This window comes from Pundamilia nyererei, unplaced genomic scaffold, assembly GCF_000239375.1.
Source record: "Pundamilia nyererei isolate P.nyererei 1_Seehausen unplaced genomic scaffold, PunNye1.0 scaffold00004, whole genome shotgun sequence".
Lineage (NCBI taxonomy): Eukaryota > Metazoa > Chordata > Actinopteri > Cichliformes > Cichlidae > Pundamilia > Pundamilia nyererei.
The window spans coordinates 8,557,788-8,575,145 of NW_005187405.1; the positions used below are offsets into that span (position 1 = coordinate 8,557,788).

General features: G+C 39.6%; 2 protein-coding genes across 12 annotated transcripts in view; both read left to right on the forward strand.

Annotated features, from left to right (window-relative positions):
* Positions 1–3,546, forward strand: part of atg9b (autophagy related 9B) — a 10,717-nt gene extending 7,171 nt beyond the window's left edge. The window contains exons 12-14 of one of the 2 annotated variants that reach the window (XM_005721483.1): positions 141–225; positions 450–619; positions 749–3,546. In XM_005721483.1, the coding sequence (XP_005721540.1) occupies positions 141–225; positions 450–601 (237 nt within the window). In that variant the 3' untranslated portion in view covers positions 602–619; positions 749–3,546. Of the gene's footprint in view, positions 1–140; positions 226–449 lie in introns of both variants that reach the window. The other variant, XM_005721482.1, reaches the window with a different exon arrangement.
* A 3,704-nt stretch (positions 3,547–7,250) lies between these two features.
* Positions 7,251–17,358, forward strand: part of obscnb (obscurin, cytoskeletal calmodulin and titin-interacting RhoGEF b) — a 59,480-nt gene continuing 49,372 nt past the window's right edge. For all 10 annotated transcript variants that reach the window (XM_005721487.1, XM_005721488.1, XM_005721491.1 and 7 more), the window contains exons 1-11: positions 7,251–7,496; positions 9,325–10,408; positions 12,251–12,520; positions 12,770–13,030; positions 13,475–13,780; positions 13,874–14,140; positions 14,248–14,354; positions 15,100–15,268; positions 16,216–16,491; positions 16,578–16,859; positions 17,124–17,350. In XM_005721487.1, the coding sequence (XP_005721544.1) occupies positions 9,334–10,408; positions 12,251–12,520; positions 12,770–13,030; positions 13,475–13,780; positions 13,874–14,140; positions 14,248–14,354; positions 15,100–15,268; positions 16,216–16,491; positions 16,578–16,859; positions 17,124–17,350 (3,240 nt within the window). In that variant the 5' untranslated portion in view covers positions 7,251–7,496; positions 9,325–9,333. The remainder of the gene's footprint in view (positions 7,497–9,324; positions 10,409–12,250; positions 12,521–12,769; positions 13,031–13,474; positions 13,781–13,873; positions 14,141–14,247; positions 14,355–15,099; positions 15,269–16,215; positions 16,492–16,577; positions 16,860–17,123; positions 17,351–17,358) is intronic.

Consider the following 17,358-nt stretch of genomic DNA (forward strand, 5'->3'; position numbering starts at 1 on the left):
GTTTCATTTTTAGTATTGCTTAAAAGATTTAATGCTCGAAAGGCACATTTTGAGCCAGAGTAATGCTTTTAGTATCTTTTGTAGTACCATAAGTTTAGCACCCGTTTCTGCTGCACACTGAAAACTGTTTGTCTCTTCAGCTCCACCAGCAGAGCTCCCACCCACCAAGAACTTCAGGCCAGTGGCATAATCCAGTGCCAATGAGAGATCTGCACACACATACTGGTAAATGAAAGTGTTGATTTTTAAGAACCTGTTATTTTTAATTGAGCCAAAGATTATGAATATTAGTTTGCAGAGGACTTTTATAAATATTGTTGGTGTCAGTTCAGAATCAAATGAATGTGACAAAAATTCTTGTTGTGCTGAAATCCTGGTTCTGATGTGGATACCCTGATATTACAAATCATTAGACAGCAAACAAATATATATTATACCCTTATTCTCAGGTTACCAGGCACACAGCGGCCTCAGTTCCAGCATTTCTGTGCCCACCACTGTCCATCTTGGTGGCTGGCAAGAGGTAGAAGAAGATGAAGAAGACGATCAGGAGATTAATAGTGGATCTACTCCAAAACAGGACACTGGGGGTAGTTGTTGAAGTGCCTTTTGTCATAAGGTATACGCTCTCATTTCAATGCTCTGTGGTTCTGTATTTTTGGACATTGTTTGTCCTGAAGCTACAAAGCCGTGATCATTTCTCTTCTTCTTTTTTTGTGTTTTTGTTTTCTTTTGTTTTGTTTTTTAGTGTTTACATTTTACTTTCTTCAACGAAAGTTGTGGCCTTAGATGATCTTCATGGAGAATTTAGCATGGACCTTTAATACACCATTCAGCGTTTTTAGGAGGGACTCATTGAATAACCACAGTCTCTGCACCTCTACGCCTCATCCTGTCATATCAGGCAGACTATGGCATCAGGGAAACCATATGTCTTCCGTCCACATTGTCAAAATTTTCTTATCAACTTGTAGGAACTTTTCCCGAAGCTCGTATGACAGAAAGATCGATGAGGTGTAGAGTAATCATAGATCCACCGTGCGACGATGGGCGCGAAACGCGAAAGGTTCATCACAACTTCTGCTGCGCACAAATCGAGTATTTGAGCATCACAGGGTATTACGGTGCAAGTATAATTGAAGTTTTCCACAGAATAGTGTCTCAATCTGTGCCACAGCATGAAGTCTTCAAATTGTATCTTGTCTGCCTGAACAATTTTAGTCATCTGGGGGGAAAAAAGCATTTCAGAGTTGTGCTATTTGACTCTTGTAAAATGTAAATACACTTTTGCATCTTGCTTGTTCCTTCAAAGGTCACATTTTTACTACTAGATCCAATTCCTGCAAAATATACCAAGTATTGAAATGATTCAAAAGTTCACTATACAGTAGCCGCACTGCTAAAACACTATGTGTATCTGGGAGTTCCTTGAGCCTAAGCATGCACATGGTTTGATGCTGCTGTCTGTGTTTAGTGGTCCTAAATGCAGATTTTTGTTCAGTGTTGTTGTTTCTGCGGCTCATCTGTCAAGACAGTTGCTTTTCCTCAAAAGCAGAGCCGTAGTAATGGGCACCAAGTACACTTGTCTTAGAAATCCCAATGCAGATAGAAGATGTAATTGAAATCTGTTTAAGCTGGACAGAGCCAGCGTTATGCCTTAACACCGATGTAAAAACATGTATTTAAATCCTAGTTTTCCGCATTACCTCAGTTGTGGAGGAGAAAAAACGAATACACAAATCGATACCTCTGTAGTGTATTTACTCTTGTGTAAATATTTATTATACATAAACGTTTTTTTCATTCTAGAGGTGCATCTTTCGACTGCATTTTGATTTTAATGGCAGGTGTAGGTGGAAACCATTTTTAAAAGAACAAAACAGAAAGGTGTTGCTTTTTTCAAATACTTTGTGTGCTTGTTACCATTTTTTGTGCTTTCCCTCAAACTGATCATATAAAAATGGAACTTCATCATAAGGGCTGATTTCAGAGTGCGTGCTGCATGACGGCAATTCTGCTAAGACTTTATTTTTCCAAAGTAAGATCATTATATATATTTATTTCCCCACATATGTAATTGATACAGGTATATAGAGAGATATAATTTATTTAGGAAAAAAAAATTAAACAATCATAAACTTTTACGAATGGAGGTGGTGTGTGGCCCCTCTTACAATGTGGTTTTTGTCTTTAATTTTGGTGTTATTGCAAAGATGCCATGCCCAGCGGCAAGATGGTGAATGCAATTGCCGGTAAACCCTGAAATAAACTGGGACAAAATCTCATAGTTGATCTCATGATGACAATATCAACCCAGTTTTATTGCATTCTGCAAAGGAATATAAATTGAGCCCTCCACCTCTATAAGACTTCAGAGTGTGTCCTAACCCTCTCGTGTGTTTAGAAGTTGTTTCACTCTCACGTTGAGCGTGCATGCGTCTGTGGAGGGAATGCATTTTAACATCTGCGTAATTATGCTAACACTTTTGCACTGATTGAAAAGCATTTTTAATGTGTGTGTGTGTGTGTGTGTGTGTGTGTGTATGTACTTGCATCCTGATTTAACTTTATAGATAAGCATTGCATCAGCCTGTCTTGTGTTGTCATTTGTCCTCAGCAGACTATAAGGAAACACTGTGGCCAAGCACATAATGTTTTTTTGCTGGGTTTTTTGTTTTGTTTTTGTTTTTTGTTTTTTCTTCTGCCGCTGGTCAGTAAATGTCTGTTTCCCTCACACGGCCTTAAATGTGCTTACACGCATTTCTTGTGGTCGCAGTTCATTTGTGGTGTTTTTTTCCATATGAGATGAGTTTGTTGTAGAGACACTGGAGCTCAGCTTTGAACACAGAGTTTTGATAGTCTCCACATTTACACGCCATGGTAGTGTCTAATGTTAGTCGTTTTATTATAAGCAGTGCCTTGGTAATAAGGATTAGCATTTGCTCTTTTTAGAAGCCGTCTCGTGTTAACCAACAGATTTGCTTTCACATATTTACCAGCACATAGGATGTACAGTATTTTTGATTTCCATGCCATTGTGTATAGCATCGAGTGCATATAGTGAAACTGTGGATGTGTCTTGTTAGCTGACAGGTCAGTCTGTTGTATCTGACAGTGCACTTCTTTTGTCATGGGACTGCGCTGTGTTTAACATCCTGAAGAAACGGGAGCATGCCATTATGGCAAACCTTCTGATCATACTATGGTTTCTTATCCACTATATAGACCAGTCGAAGGATCACAGTGACTGGAACAAGGTGCTATGTTTTCATCCTGAAATGGTGAATTTGTTTTCTTCTTCTTCTTCTTCTTCTTTTTTTTGTGGTTACAAAAGTTTGTCTGTATGTTTTTGTTCTGTAAATTGAGCAGCATTAGCTGAAATATGAAACATGCCAAAAGAACTTGTTTTCAGCACAGCTTTACAGTACGTGTTGTTTTCAGAGACTGAGTAGAGAGGCAAATACATCTAATTTTGAGTGTATTTAATCGTTCTGTGTGTGGTTGATTATGTAATGTTTATTTAAAATAAAAAAGAATAAAGTTTAATTTTCTTTGTTTTTGTTTTTGCTGTTGCTTGGAAGTAGTTTTTCATGTAACTTAACTTGTAAAAACTTAAATACTTAAACAACTCGATTCTTTACCCTCACATTTTCCAACCAAAGGAGTCTACTGTGTTTTCCATTTGTTTGGTTAAATAATAACTGTAGACAAGAGACATTATAGATGGATAGATAGATGCCCAGAAGTTTGAACTATAACACCTAAATCTATATAACAATAAAAAAGAAAGTATTTAGTGAACTGCTTCTGAATGAATATAAAGGTTTTATACAGACTTATTCACATTTTGTTACTACTGTCATATATATGTTTTCCGTACTTTTGTCCTTTGTCTCTTTCTCCCCTTTGACTTGCTCTATGACTCTTTCTAACCAGTTGATTCTGCTCACAGTCTTGTTGGAACTTATGAAGGAATAGCACATATACATGGTCCATTGATTAAACGTCATTTTACATCATACAGCATCAACAGCTGCATAAATCGCATTCAGTGACCCTCATTTCTAGAAGAGCTCAGTGGCAGTGTTAGGGTAACCTGTTGATCAAGTCTTTTTTTTTTTGTAAATCAGGACTTTTCGTATGGAATAATTAAGGTGAGTTGTTTTCTTTAACAGCACCTCACTGCCACGTGTTCCCACTATTGTCCTGTGCTTGCTATAATACTGTAAATACTATCAAGACTGTAAATAAAGATGTGCTTCTTTTTTGCTAGTTTGTCTCATTTTTTATTTAATTGTTTTATTTCAAACATATAAGTAATATAAAAAAAAAATATTGGATACAAAAAAAAGGAATCGCTCTACCATACAATTTACATGCTTCAAAAGGGGTAGGATGAAGCTTACGCCTACTTGATCCTGCCCGCCTTATTGCTTGTTTTTAATGTTGTCCAAGCCCCTTGAGTGTTTTGGGGAGGACATGCCTGCCATCTGCTGTTCAGTCTTAGTAATCTTAATCTTTGGTAGAACTAAAATTTGTCTCACTTGTCATCTGCCATCGTTTCACCTCTCATCCGAGAAGCTTCTTCAGTTCTGAAGAAGCTTCTCGGATGAGAGGTGAAACGTCTTCAAGCAACCTAAAGAAGTCTTTTATTTGCAAGCTCCTTTGATTGTCATCTGCCATGTAACTGTTCTTAAGGTAACACCCATGTGTTTCAAGCTGTGAACATGATACAGCTATGACCTTATTCTCGAAATGGCTGTGAGGTCAAGTGGAAGGCCACGGAGACCGGACTGGAGAGTATGCATTGCTTCCATTTAGCAAAAAAAAAGAAGAAAAGTCTCATTACAAAGACATGTTTTACTTAGTGTTTAATATTTAGGTTGCTAAATTATAGCCAGGCTGTTGGCAGGTGCCATGAGAGGGTGGTTACTGTCTGCAAGTGAGTTTTAAACATTTACCAAAAAGTTGCAGAAATATGTCGTGGTGTTGTTTTGGTATATTAAGTGATTTGGAATCAAGGAACCTAGCCTGTGCTAATTTGTGACACAGTACCGCAGTAGAAGGTTTGGACGTATTTCATGCCAACACAGAGGATAGCATTATCTAAACTATTTTCTTCCTCAGTACACATACTCTAGTTAGAGTATGGAAACTAAACACAGTGGCCAGGAGAGGATGAAGCAGAGGAAAGCAGCAACAGTGGATTACCGTCTGCTAGAGTTTCTGGGAGTTTAAATCAGGGTCCAGGCTACCTGCTGCTGTCAGTCACTGGCACTGGGGGGAAAGCCCGCACTGGAAGAGTAAGAAAATAACATGGAAGCCAAAGTTTGGGGACAAAAGGGTTAACACTAGCTTTAGTCACTTCAAGTAGAATGATTTTTTCCTAAAAGGAAATTGAGAGTCTATATTAAAAACGTGCACTGCAACCTGAGGTTTGTTGCCATGCTTTATCAAGTGATTTAATCAAAGTGAATACTTCACTAAGGATACATTTAAAGTATTACTGCATTCTAGTCCTTTCCACAATATGAAGTCATAACTTCATTCTGGCTCTGATGAGCTGGGGACAGCAGCTGTCACAGTGGATGTTGTGGAAAACAGTCTGCTGCAAGCTCAGTCAACCTCTCAGCCTAATCATAAGCAGATTAAGTGGATTTATTATTCACTACAACTACTGCAAATGAATGAACTATCAAGAGAGGCAGACTGATAGATTTATGTTTTTGTTCAGAGATCAGAGCGGGGTTTAATTCTATAAATAAGCAGAAGAATGAGGAAGCTGTTTGTGCCTTTGTCACCACTGCAAATGTTCAATGATATCAGAGTGCAGGCTGGATTCTGTTACTGGTAATATGATGACAGGGACTGGATTTGTGATGCAGTATCTAATGATGTCTTGGTGTTAATTACCTTCACATTTAACCTGGCACATCTTGAGCTGTTGTAAGCTGAGGTAAACTTTCATTAAGTAGAGACAGAGGTGGCAAGAGATTGATTTGAGCATCTCAGATTTGCACATCTAAGAAAGTCTGAAACAAGTGAACAACAACAAGCCAAGAAGTGGAGGTTCAGTTTTGTTTGCAGCGCTGTTAAGTCTTCAAATCATGAATAATCCCCTACGGGACATAGTTTTCAGAATTATACCCTGCCTGTGAATTTGTGTCAATTACCTTGACTATCCAAGTACAGAACTTAAATCAAACTCATTTTACATGTACTTTTAAGTGAAAAATCTTAAAGGAAACTCATCTTTCTGTCAGGATAAAGAAGTTTAACTGAACATTCAATCCTTGAGATATCTTAATAGGAGAAAAAAGAAGCAGAATTTGGATTTAAAAGTACAAAAATGTGTAAAGTTATTTAATTACTTAAAAGAATAAAACTCTATCTGTTACTTCATTACATGAATAGACATGGGGGAATTTTTTGTTTCGGAGTAGTAAAATCTCTAAAACCACGAAAATACAGTAAGTCCAAAATATATGCCCTCCTTTACATTGGAGGGGATAATCGACAGGTTTTGAATACAGTTAAAATGATATTAAAACAGAAGTAGTTAATAGGTGTTTAAACTTGTGTGGTAAAAAAAAACTTTTTTGTGGGCCGATTTACATGAGCCTGATTCTGCTGGCAGGGGCAGAACCAGAATTTGTTTATAGGCTTGACTATAGGGGGGGGCACTAAAATCTTGGGGTGGCAAACCCAAAAAAAAAACATGAACAGTGCAGCATGTGATGATGGGAAATGTGAGGGATATATAAAGTGACATCTGGGTGAGGGCAGGGGGGGGGGGCACGGCTCTCCCTTGGTAGCGCCCCTGTCTGCCAGAGGTTTCTAACTGTTGAAAGGGAGTTTTTCCTTCCCGCTGTCGCCAAGGTGCTTGCTCATTGGGTGGGTCGTCTGATTGTTGGTGTTTCTCTGTATTATTGTTGGGTCTTTAACTTATAATATTAAGCGCCTTGAGGCGACTGATATATAACTAAACCTGAACTGAACTGAAACTCAATAAACTGCTCCTGCTTGACGCGTCCACACGCGGCACATTTACACCTAGTATGAGTTGTTTATGACTTGTGTCCGTATTGCCGTCTCCAGCCTGCAGCAGCAGCAACCCAGCAGAGGCCAGGCCAGCCTGCTCTCCTTCCCGAAGCCACCATCAGGCTATCTCCTATCTCCAAATGACAGGTCTATTTTGGAAAGGAGGCTGCGCCAAAATAGGCACGTCAGCTATGTGGCATCATGAGGCACCAGAGAAGAAAGAAAAAGTAAGTCTGCTCAACCGCCCACTGCAGGAGACGGGGGGATGTTTCACTATCTTGGATTTACAACCATTTTGAAATATATTTGAGGTCAAAGAAGACTTTTTCTTGCCCCCCATGTAGAGCCCCTGAACGCTGTTGGAGAGGGCCATCATCCGGAAATCCTGACGGGCTATTGATTGTTTGGCCCACATGATTCAGCGCCTGAATTTCCTGAGCGGTTAAGGACTCAAGGTGAAGAAGCAGTAACACAACAGTTAACTCATTTTCTTACAGTAAAGTTTACATAGGAACTTGGTCGAAGTTAGAATTTCTTTTCCTTTTTTTGTTGGTTAATTTGAGCTTAGGTGCAGCTCAAAGAGGTAGATAGCTGTCGTTTTTCACCTGTGACTATTACAGGGGCGGATTTGAGTTCATTAGCTAACCGCATCATCCAGCTGAAGTTTCTGTTATATTTAAGTAAACACAAGCTCCTTTGTCGAATTTTTTCCGTGATTTTTTTTAGTCGTTCATTAAATTCCAGTGTCTTTTTTTACGAGTTTTCCTCAGCTGGTAGAAAACGGACAGTGCTAGAAATGAAGTATGTTTGTGAAGTGGGAGCTTTATCAAACAGCTGATGTCCCTTTCGCTTCTACAAATGGCAATGGACAGAGACGGAGTCTGACAGCTGAGGTTATTTTTGGGACAGGCAGTTAAAGCGGCGGAGGTGACAAAGCTGGTAAATGTCACTGTTTGAAAGACACATAAGCGCTCTTTCTGACCTTGTTGTGAGGGAATTTGTTTGCTATTTAGCTTCTTTCCCTTTGAATAGGTCTTTGTATTGATGAATGTCCGCTGCGGCAGCTCAAGGATATGTTGACTGATATATAGCTACTGTAACTGTCAGCTATAAATATGCCACCCTAACTCTGGATTTATGTCTATTTTCATAGCATAACATATTTTAGAGAACACATAGCAGAAGGCCAGATTTTACAATGGGTTTGTGTAAAGTTGACAGGTGTTTGTGGAGGAATATGATGTACAGGAAATAATAGTAAATGTATTTATTTTTTCTTGATATAGTTTTGTAATTTTTACATTTGTACTTCCTGGTTTATTTATACTTGCAGTTGAAGATTGGTGTTTTTAATAAAGGTTATTAAACTTGTACATATATAAAATCAGTTTTGTATTTATTTATTTAATATTTTTATTGTTTCAATTACTTTATTTGTACCCATGGGTAGATTTGGTCTGGAGTAGAGAGTCATCCATCTTCCATCCATGTTTGTCAGTGCAAACACAGAAAATATATAAGCTTAATAAAAAATACTGAAGAAATAATTATACTATAATTACAGAGAATTCACTTGGCATCATGTAGGATAGCAACGCTATGCTTGGTTAATCTGAGTAATGGCTGCTGGAACAAAGTTGTTTTGTAAACCGTATTGTTTTGCACTTTGGGACGAGAAGCTGAAAGTCACTATGCAAAGGGAGCAAATTGTCCAGTAAAATCATGCCCAGCAGACACTATAATTGTGGTGTACAGTGATGCTGAGCTCAGCCGCGGCTCACCAATCTGCCCTTTCTGTCCTTCACAGATAAATATCAGTTCAATTCAATTTTATATACATAGCACCAAATCACAGCAACAGTCATCTCAAAGTGCTTTATACTGTAAAGACTCTACAGTAATAGAGAGAAAACCCCAACAATCAGATGCCTCCCTATGAGCAAGCATGTGGTGACAGTGGGAAGGAAAAACTCCCTCTTAACAGGAAGAAGCCTCTGGCAGAATCAGGGAGGGGCAGCCATCTGCCATGACTGATTGGGGTCATGGCAGATGAGGTTGAGGGTAGGGCGAAAGGACAAAAGAGAGAGAGGCAGAAATCAACACCATGACACCAAATAAAAAGGATAAAACAGACAAAAAAAGCAGGATGAAACAAATGGTTTTATCAGTGTGGAGATTTTTTGCACACATGTTGCTTCAAAGTTGAGTTTGGACTCAATAACTGTTCCAAGATATTTATAAGACTTATAAGATGTGTAATATTTGCCCTTTGTTTGATCACAGGAACAAACGATGGAACAAAACTTGTTTGGAGGGGCCCCCAGGTTTCTCACTCGCCCAAAGGCATTTTCAGTGTGTGTGGGCAAGGATGCCACACTCAGCTGCACAATTGTGGGCAGCCCAACTCCACTGATAACCTGGGAAAAAGACAAGCTGAAGCTGACGTCCGGAGGCCGCTTCAAGACTGTGGAAGATGGAGACGCTTATCGCCTGACCATCTATGACTTAACTCTGGAGGACAGTGGACAGTACATGTGCAGAGCTAAGAACAGCGTCGGTGAAGCTTACGCCGCTGTAACCCTCAAAGTGGCGCTGCCGACAGAGATGTCTCAGAAGGCCCCTGTTTTCATGGTGAAGCCTGCCTCTGCACGTGTTGTTTTGGGCGGTGATGTTGTTTTCCACTGCCGAGTTGCAGCTTACCCTGAGGCCAACTTTGAATGGGAAAAGGATGGGCGCTACCTGGGGGAGACCAACCGCATCAAGATCATTTCTGAGAGCGATGGCAGCACTTTAAAGATCCAGTGCGTACGAAACCTGGACAGCGGCACTTACACCTGCAGGGCCCAGAACACTGTCGGCCGCGCACAAGCTGCGGCTGCCCTCGTTGTAGATGCTCAGGATTCCCACCGCCAAGCTGTAGATAAGAGCAGCTCCCTTCTCTCTCACCTACAGAAGCGCAAAGAGGAGATCTCCATCTACCGCAATGAAGAAAGCAGCGCCTCCATTTCTTCCTCCTCCACGGCCAAAATCACGGATGCTTTCAGTTCTCTGGGCCTGGAACACGATCTGCGAGCATCTGCCCTGGCGAAGCTTCCCAAAGGTGTATTCACTCGTACCTGCACCGTGACTGAGGGGAAACATGCCAAACTCAGCTGCTTTGTGACCGGTCACCCCAAACCCCACACTATCTGGAGGAAGGATGGAACGAACATCAGCGAGGGCCGCAGACATGTCATTTATGAGGACCAAGCTGAGAACTTCATCCTGAAAATCCTGTACTGCAAGCAGACTGATAATGGCCTCTACACCTGCAATGCAACCAATATGGCCGGGCAGACCTACAGCGCTGTGTTAGTAACAGTCAAAGGTAAGCTATTACCATTTTTGAGCAATCGCAGTTAAGAAAATCCTCCTGAAATAAGTTTTTAGTAAAGATATGTTTGCATACTTCTAATAAGTATGCAGGGTTAATATTAAGGCTGGCTTTACCTTATTTTTGATAATGCTAACAAATCTCAACTCACTTTCTGTCTGTAGTACTCAGGTCAAAGACCCTAACCCTCTGAAGATACAAATGTTTATAAAAAGCTCATACTTATGTACATATTTAATAGTTTAGAAGTCATGAATCCTTTTCTAGGAGAAGTAAATGGTTTATATGATGAGGATATTTTGAGCTGCATATTAATTTATTACACTGTTTATAACACTGTCATGGTGTATCTATAATCTGCAGCATCCGTTGTACTTAAATATCGTGTCCCCCATGCTCCAGTGTGACTCATTTGTATATTTTAATAGTTACAAACTGAGAGCAGTGCTTACTGGGAACTGTAACTACTCTTCTGAATCTTCTGGGTGTTGTTGTTTGCCTTTTAACAACAAGACTGAATTCTGGCTCATGTCCTGAAGTAAGGTGTTGTGTTGCAGCTATTTTCTGCTGGCGATGAGTAGTTCACAGTTGCTAAGATGGTCACTCACTCAGTAGATCACTTTGGCACACTGCTGATGTGACTTCCCTCGGGAAGATGTTGGTCCAGGATATGAAGCTGTAGAGTTGCAGATTTTAATTTCAGATATTAATTTCCAGTCAGTCCGATGTCGAGTGCCAAGCTGCCGATGTACCAGCTGAATTCAAAGTGCAGGAAAATTGGTTCTTTGTGTGATATTTACCCGGCAATTTAGTACTTTGCTGGAGTTTTGCAGAAAGCTTTGAAATGGAAAGAAGTTTTACTATATGTGGCTAGAAAATAAATGGTAGTGTAATGGCAAATACAGTATCCAGCACATGAACTGCATGATAGTCTTTATATACCATTCTTTACATATGCACTGGAGAAGTAGTTTGCTAATAATCATCCATTTTCTTTAGTACTTGTCCAGTTTAGGGTTTAGGGTTGAAGTTAAGCTGGAGTCTACCACAGCTGTCAATGGGTGGATAAGCTGGATACACCCTAGACAGGTTGCCAGTCTACCACAGAGCTAACATACAGAAAAAGAAAGCTATTCACACTTACATTCACACCAAGAATCACCAGTTAATTTAAAATAAATGACTCTGAACTTTGAGAGGAAGCCGGAGTGTCCGAGAGAGAACCCACACAGGCAAGGGGAGAACATGCAAAATTCACACATAAAGGCAGTGGATTGGAACAAGAACAAGAATATGAGATGAATAAGAGATGTTGACAGAAAGGATCCCATTCCTATCAGTGCACCTTATCTATTCTATAAATCTGACAGACTGTCCATGGTGTAACCTGCCCCTTGGATTTGGAGTTTATTGCCACTTCTGGTGATAAAAAGTAATCTTATGTTTGCTTTGGAAGCCATCCTGTATTTGAATCTTTGCAGTGCCTGTTTGGATGTTATTACAACCATGCTTGAAGCAAAAATATTCAGCATGGCTAGATGAAATTAACTCACTTAGTCTTTGGAGAGCACAGTTTAGGAAACATATTGGAAAACATGAATGCAAATGTTAAATATTTTATTTGGCTATACTGAGTGCTCAGGTGGAACTTATCTCACTTCTTAAATCAGATTTTCTACACTTGATTCCTGAATTTAAATGTTCTAGTTTCTCTCACTTTATTGATATTTCATTAGCCTGACATATATTTGAATATGTGGGTAAATACATGTAGAAGTTGAAAGTGTGATGTAGTTCAGCTTTGGTTAAAGATTCTGTCATATTTCCTTGTGCCAGAACCCAAGGTGCCATTCAGGAGAAAGCTGCAGGATGTGGAGGTGCAGGAAAAAACCTCAGCCACACTCATGTGTGAGGTGCCTCTTAGTTCCACTTATACCAACTGGTTCATGGAGGAAACGCGACTGCAGCAAAATGCTAAATATCGCATGGAGCAGGACGGCACCCTCCGTCGCCTCACCATACACAACGTTACCACCAACGACGATGGAGTTTATATATGCGAGATGAAAGAGGGCAGTCGCACTGTGGCTGAGCTCACAGTCCTGGGTACGGTAGAGACTCTTTTTCTTTCCACTGTTCTTCTTCAGTGTTTGTGCACTTATCAAGTGTAATTACAGTTGTCTATATGGGTTTAATGTAAATATTACATGCATCTCATGTGGATACTTAATGCGACATGACCTGGTCTGTGAACGTTTACTACATTGGACCATTATTTACTGCTATATCTATTTGAAAAATGCAGTTTTCAGTTCTGTTTTCTTCATCTCAAATCAGTTTCTTCTTATATCTCAGGTAACATAACTAAGAAGCTTCCTCGGAGGACAGTAGTTCCTGTTAGCGACACTGTCATCTTCTGCGTGGAGCTGGAACATCCCTATCCAGACGCCTACTGGACTCGCAATGGCGAGAAGTTAAAAGAGGATTCACGTATTTCAATCGGCTGCGTGCTTAGACAGTACACACTCACAATTAGAGATTGCCAGGCAGAGGACTCTGGAGAAGTGGCGTTTGTGGCTGGAGACTGCAAGACATCCACCCGATTCTCAGTTACTGGTGGGTTAAATGTTGTTTGATACATTCTAATGATATCTGTAGTAAATATATACAAAATATTTTGTGGCGATTGATTTAAATTCAATTTATTTTATTTATATAGTGCAAAATCATTTCAACAGTTGCCTCAAGGCGATTTTTATTGTAAGGTAAAGATCCTACAATATTAGAGAGAAAACCCAACAATCAGACAACCCCCTATGACTAAACACTTGGCAACAGTGGGAAGGAAAAACTCCAGCCATCTGCTGCAATCTTTTGGGGATGAGGGGAGGGTGACAGGACCCTTTGGTACAATAATGAACCAAACATTTATTGAATTATACAAAACAGTGTATCTCGATATATTTCTTGTTGTTAGGTCAAATATCAGCATATATTAAATACAAAAGAAGAACTGAAACTAGTACTCCAACTAAATAACATCACAATATTTTTCTCTAGCTGCCCGGAAGCATCCTCCCGATCCCCCAGTTGACGCTGTGGTGCAGAACAAAACAGAATCCTCCATCACCATTCAGTGGTCTCCTCCTGACAGTGACCGCCCTGTCCCCATCAAAGGCTACGTTGTAGAGCGAAGGAAGGTTGGTACCCAAATGTGGCAGAGGTGCAATGCTGAAGAAACCATTGTCACAACAGAGTTTACAATCTGCAACTTCACTGAAGAAGCTAGCTACCAGTTCCGTATCTCTGCCATTAATGACTTTGGGCAGAGTGCCTACCTGGAGGTACCTGGAACCTTCTACCTTGGTAAGACTGAATTCTCTGTGATTGTTGTCATTTATGTGTATGTTTGGTTTTTGTTCTTCCTTCTTAAAATCCTGTTTGCGGGCCTCTTTTCAGAACCCACTGCAGAAATCAGAAAAGGTCTGATTAACAGCACTGCAGTCTCCGGTGAGGAATTCTCCATCTCTGTTGAGCTGTCTGCTGTTTGCTCAGGCTTCTGGTCCCTAAACGGACGCCTTTTGCGCAGCGGAGCCGACTACCTCATCACCAGGTCAAAAAACATACACACATTGCTCATCCGAGATGTGACCATGGAAATGAATGGAACTGAAGTCAAGTTTGTGGGTGGAGGCTCACAAAGCAGTTGCATCCTCAATGTGAAAGGTACACACTAGAGAAATGACCCCAGTCCTATTAATTTGTGTCTTTTTTTTTTGTGGTTTTTTTCTTCCAATCAGTAATACCCTCTTACAGTACCACGTTGTTTTCAGCCCCTTCTGTTAGGTTCACCAACAAATCCGATCATCTAGAGGTGGTGACCTGCAGTGCCCAAGCCACTGCTCAGCTGACTGTTGAGGTGTCAGATTACGACACACAGGTTAGTGATAGAAATATGTAAATAATTTGTTTTAGTTTTTGCCTTTACAGACTCTATTAAAACAGCTGTTTTAATATAACGTTTAACGTCTTTTTGAAAGAGCTTTGTAGATGTGTCAATAGGATATTTAATTATCCTAATTCTACGTCTACATATTATTATTGTAGGGTCTACCTTACAATATAAAGCTCTTTGAGGCGGCTGCTGTTGTGATATGGCGCTGTATAAATAAAATTGAATTGACCTGACAAACACAAAGAGCTTTACTTGAGTAATTTACTTAAGTACTGGTTTAATGAACTTGTATTTTAATTTAAGCACTTCTGTGTAGTGTTACTTCCTGCTTCTACTCTACAATATTTTGATTCAAATTCGACATGATTAATGTGCTTACTTTAGGTACCTCAAATTATATTTTGACTATACAACTTGTGCACTATTAGATTACTTAATAGGATTATAACTTTTACATCTATAAATAATTTTAAATTTTATCTAACACAAAATTCTGTTTTAACTCTTGTGTAACACAACTTTTCACTTTTCATTAAATACTCAAATTTCCTGTGACCGCCTTGTTCTTTGTCCTCCAATGCTACACCCTTGGTGCACCCTTTTCTGAATAATCTGCAAATGAGACACTTTTGTGTTTGAGTAATTCCAGTTAACATTAATAGCACATGTATGTGTTTGTGTGATCCTAACCTGTTTAATTTGGAAAGCATTTCTGTATTTCTTTCTTCAGGTGGTTTGGACGAAGAACGGACGGGAGCTAAAAATGGGCAAAAAGTATGAATATGTGCTTAATGACCGCAAGAGGATCCTGATGGTACACAACGTCACTGAGGAAGATGTGGGCATTTATGATTGTGTGTTACCTGATGACAAGATGTCCATGCAACTCACTCTTAAAGGTATGTGTAAAAATTGCAGCTAACTTTACATCATTTGTTGCTTCAAATCACAATTAGGATTTTCCAGAGAGGATTTTTGTAATAGGAACTAGGTTCAGGGTGCAAAACACCTCAAATGATTTACTGGAATGTGAGCTGCTCTGATTGGTTTTATCTTTGAGGCATCAAACAGATTCATTAGCTTGTCTCAAAAGAAACTGCCCGTGCTTTCAAGGACAAAATAAAACAGGCAGAAATGGTCCGCTCTAACTCAAGTATGCTCTCTGTTTATTTTTCTGTTTTTAACTGTAAATGAATTTCCACATTAAGTGACTTCATCCTCACTCTAACCCATTACCCGAGTATTCCTGCCATTAAAAAAACAAAAACAAAAAAAACCCATAAAAATGTGAAAGCCTAAAAAATTTAAATGCAAGAAAAAAACATCCATTAATTACAGGTGACATGTTTTAGATGAGTTTTTTCTAATGTAAATATCTCATAAAAACACAAGAACAACATCCACATGTCACATGATATGGACCCACAGCATTATACAATTCAAAGTAAAGTTAAAGAAAGTTTCTTCATCCTCTGCTGATCAACCCTCTGACCTGTGATGTGCTTTCTTATATTTAACGGGTCACTGTAAAGTGGCTGCTATCGGCTGGAATTCATGTATGATAATTTAATAACTGCTTCCTTTTACTTTATTAGAAAGGAAAGGAAAACATGTTTAGTCCTTTTGTTTATTTAAATGTTTATTTTAAATTAATTGAAAATAAATCCTGAGAAGAAACTGCTTCTCAGACTGGCCCTGTTGTTGGAAGTGGTTGGGCCGTGGCCAACCCTCTTCCTAAACATGAGCTCCTGCGTTAACAATCCAACCAAACTTTTAAAAAAGACATTTAATTTTATTATTACACATAAGTCACATGGTAACTTTTTATTGCTTTTCCCTCCCTAAGATGAACCTGCCAAATTTCTAAACAAAGCCAGAGGTACCATGGGAATGTCATCGACTCTCAAAGGAGATCTTGAGCTGAGCTGTGAGGTTTCATCTGCCAGTGCTGCTGTTGTGTGGAGAAAAGATCAAATGGAAATCACTGAGGACCAAAGAACTACCATCATCTCCAAAGGGACTCAAAGGAAACTCATTATCAAGAGTGCCAAGAAGATTGATGAAGGACATTATTCGTGTGAGACAGCAGCTGACAAAATCACATTCCAGGTTAAGATAAAAGGTAACGCTGCATGATGGCACAAGGCTGGGTTTTTTATGTTGATTTGGGAGTATTTGATGGCACAGAAACTTCTTTTTTCCTCACAGAAACTCCAGCTGTAGCTGCCTTCTCCAACAAAGAGTCAGTCCAAAAGGAAGTGAAGGCCACTCTCTCCCAAAAAGCAACTCTTACTTGTAATGTGTCAGATAGCAAGACAGAGGTGAAATGGTACAAAGATGGCAAGCTGTTGATATCCAGTAGGACCATATACTCAGAAGCAAAAGGCAACACTCGCCAGCTGGTGATTGAAAAGGTGGAGAAGAGTGATGCTGGAGAGTATACCTGTGAAGCTGGAGGGGACAAGCTAGTCTTCAAGATATTTGTCACAGGTGGGACAGCCTGGTTGATTCATTTAAATCTAAAGATTTTTAATCTTTATAAATGTATAAAATTCATAGTAATGCTCATGGTGTACATTTAATCATCTAAACCATCCACTATCTTGAAGTGCCAAAAATATACATATTTAGATTTATCATATCATCCTATCAAGCGCTAAGTGTGTGTTTCATATTTTGCCTCTAAATTATTCCAATCATCTGTGATTTTAAAGCTTATGACAGCACTGCTCTTCTTACTTGTGTTACCCTCAGATTCCCAGTCACCTTTCATCAACAAGGAGTCTATTCAGAAGGAGGTTAAAGCCATGCTTTCCCAGAAAGCCACGTTGAGCTGTGAGGTGGTCGATACCAAGACAGAGGTGAAGTGGTACAAGGATGGCAAGCTGCTGACTTCCACCAAGACAATCCATACTGAGTCAAAGGCCAAGAATCGCCAGCTGGTGATCGACAGTGTGGAGAAGAAGGATGCTGGAGAGTACATCTGTGA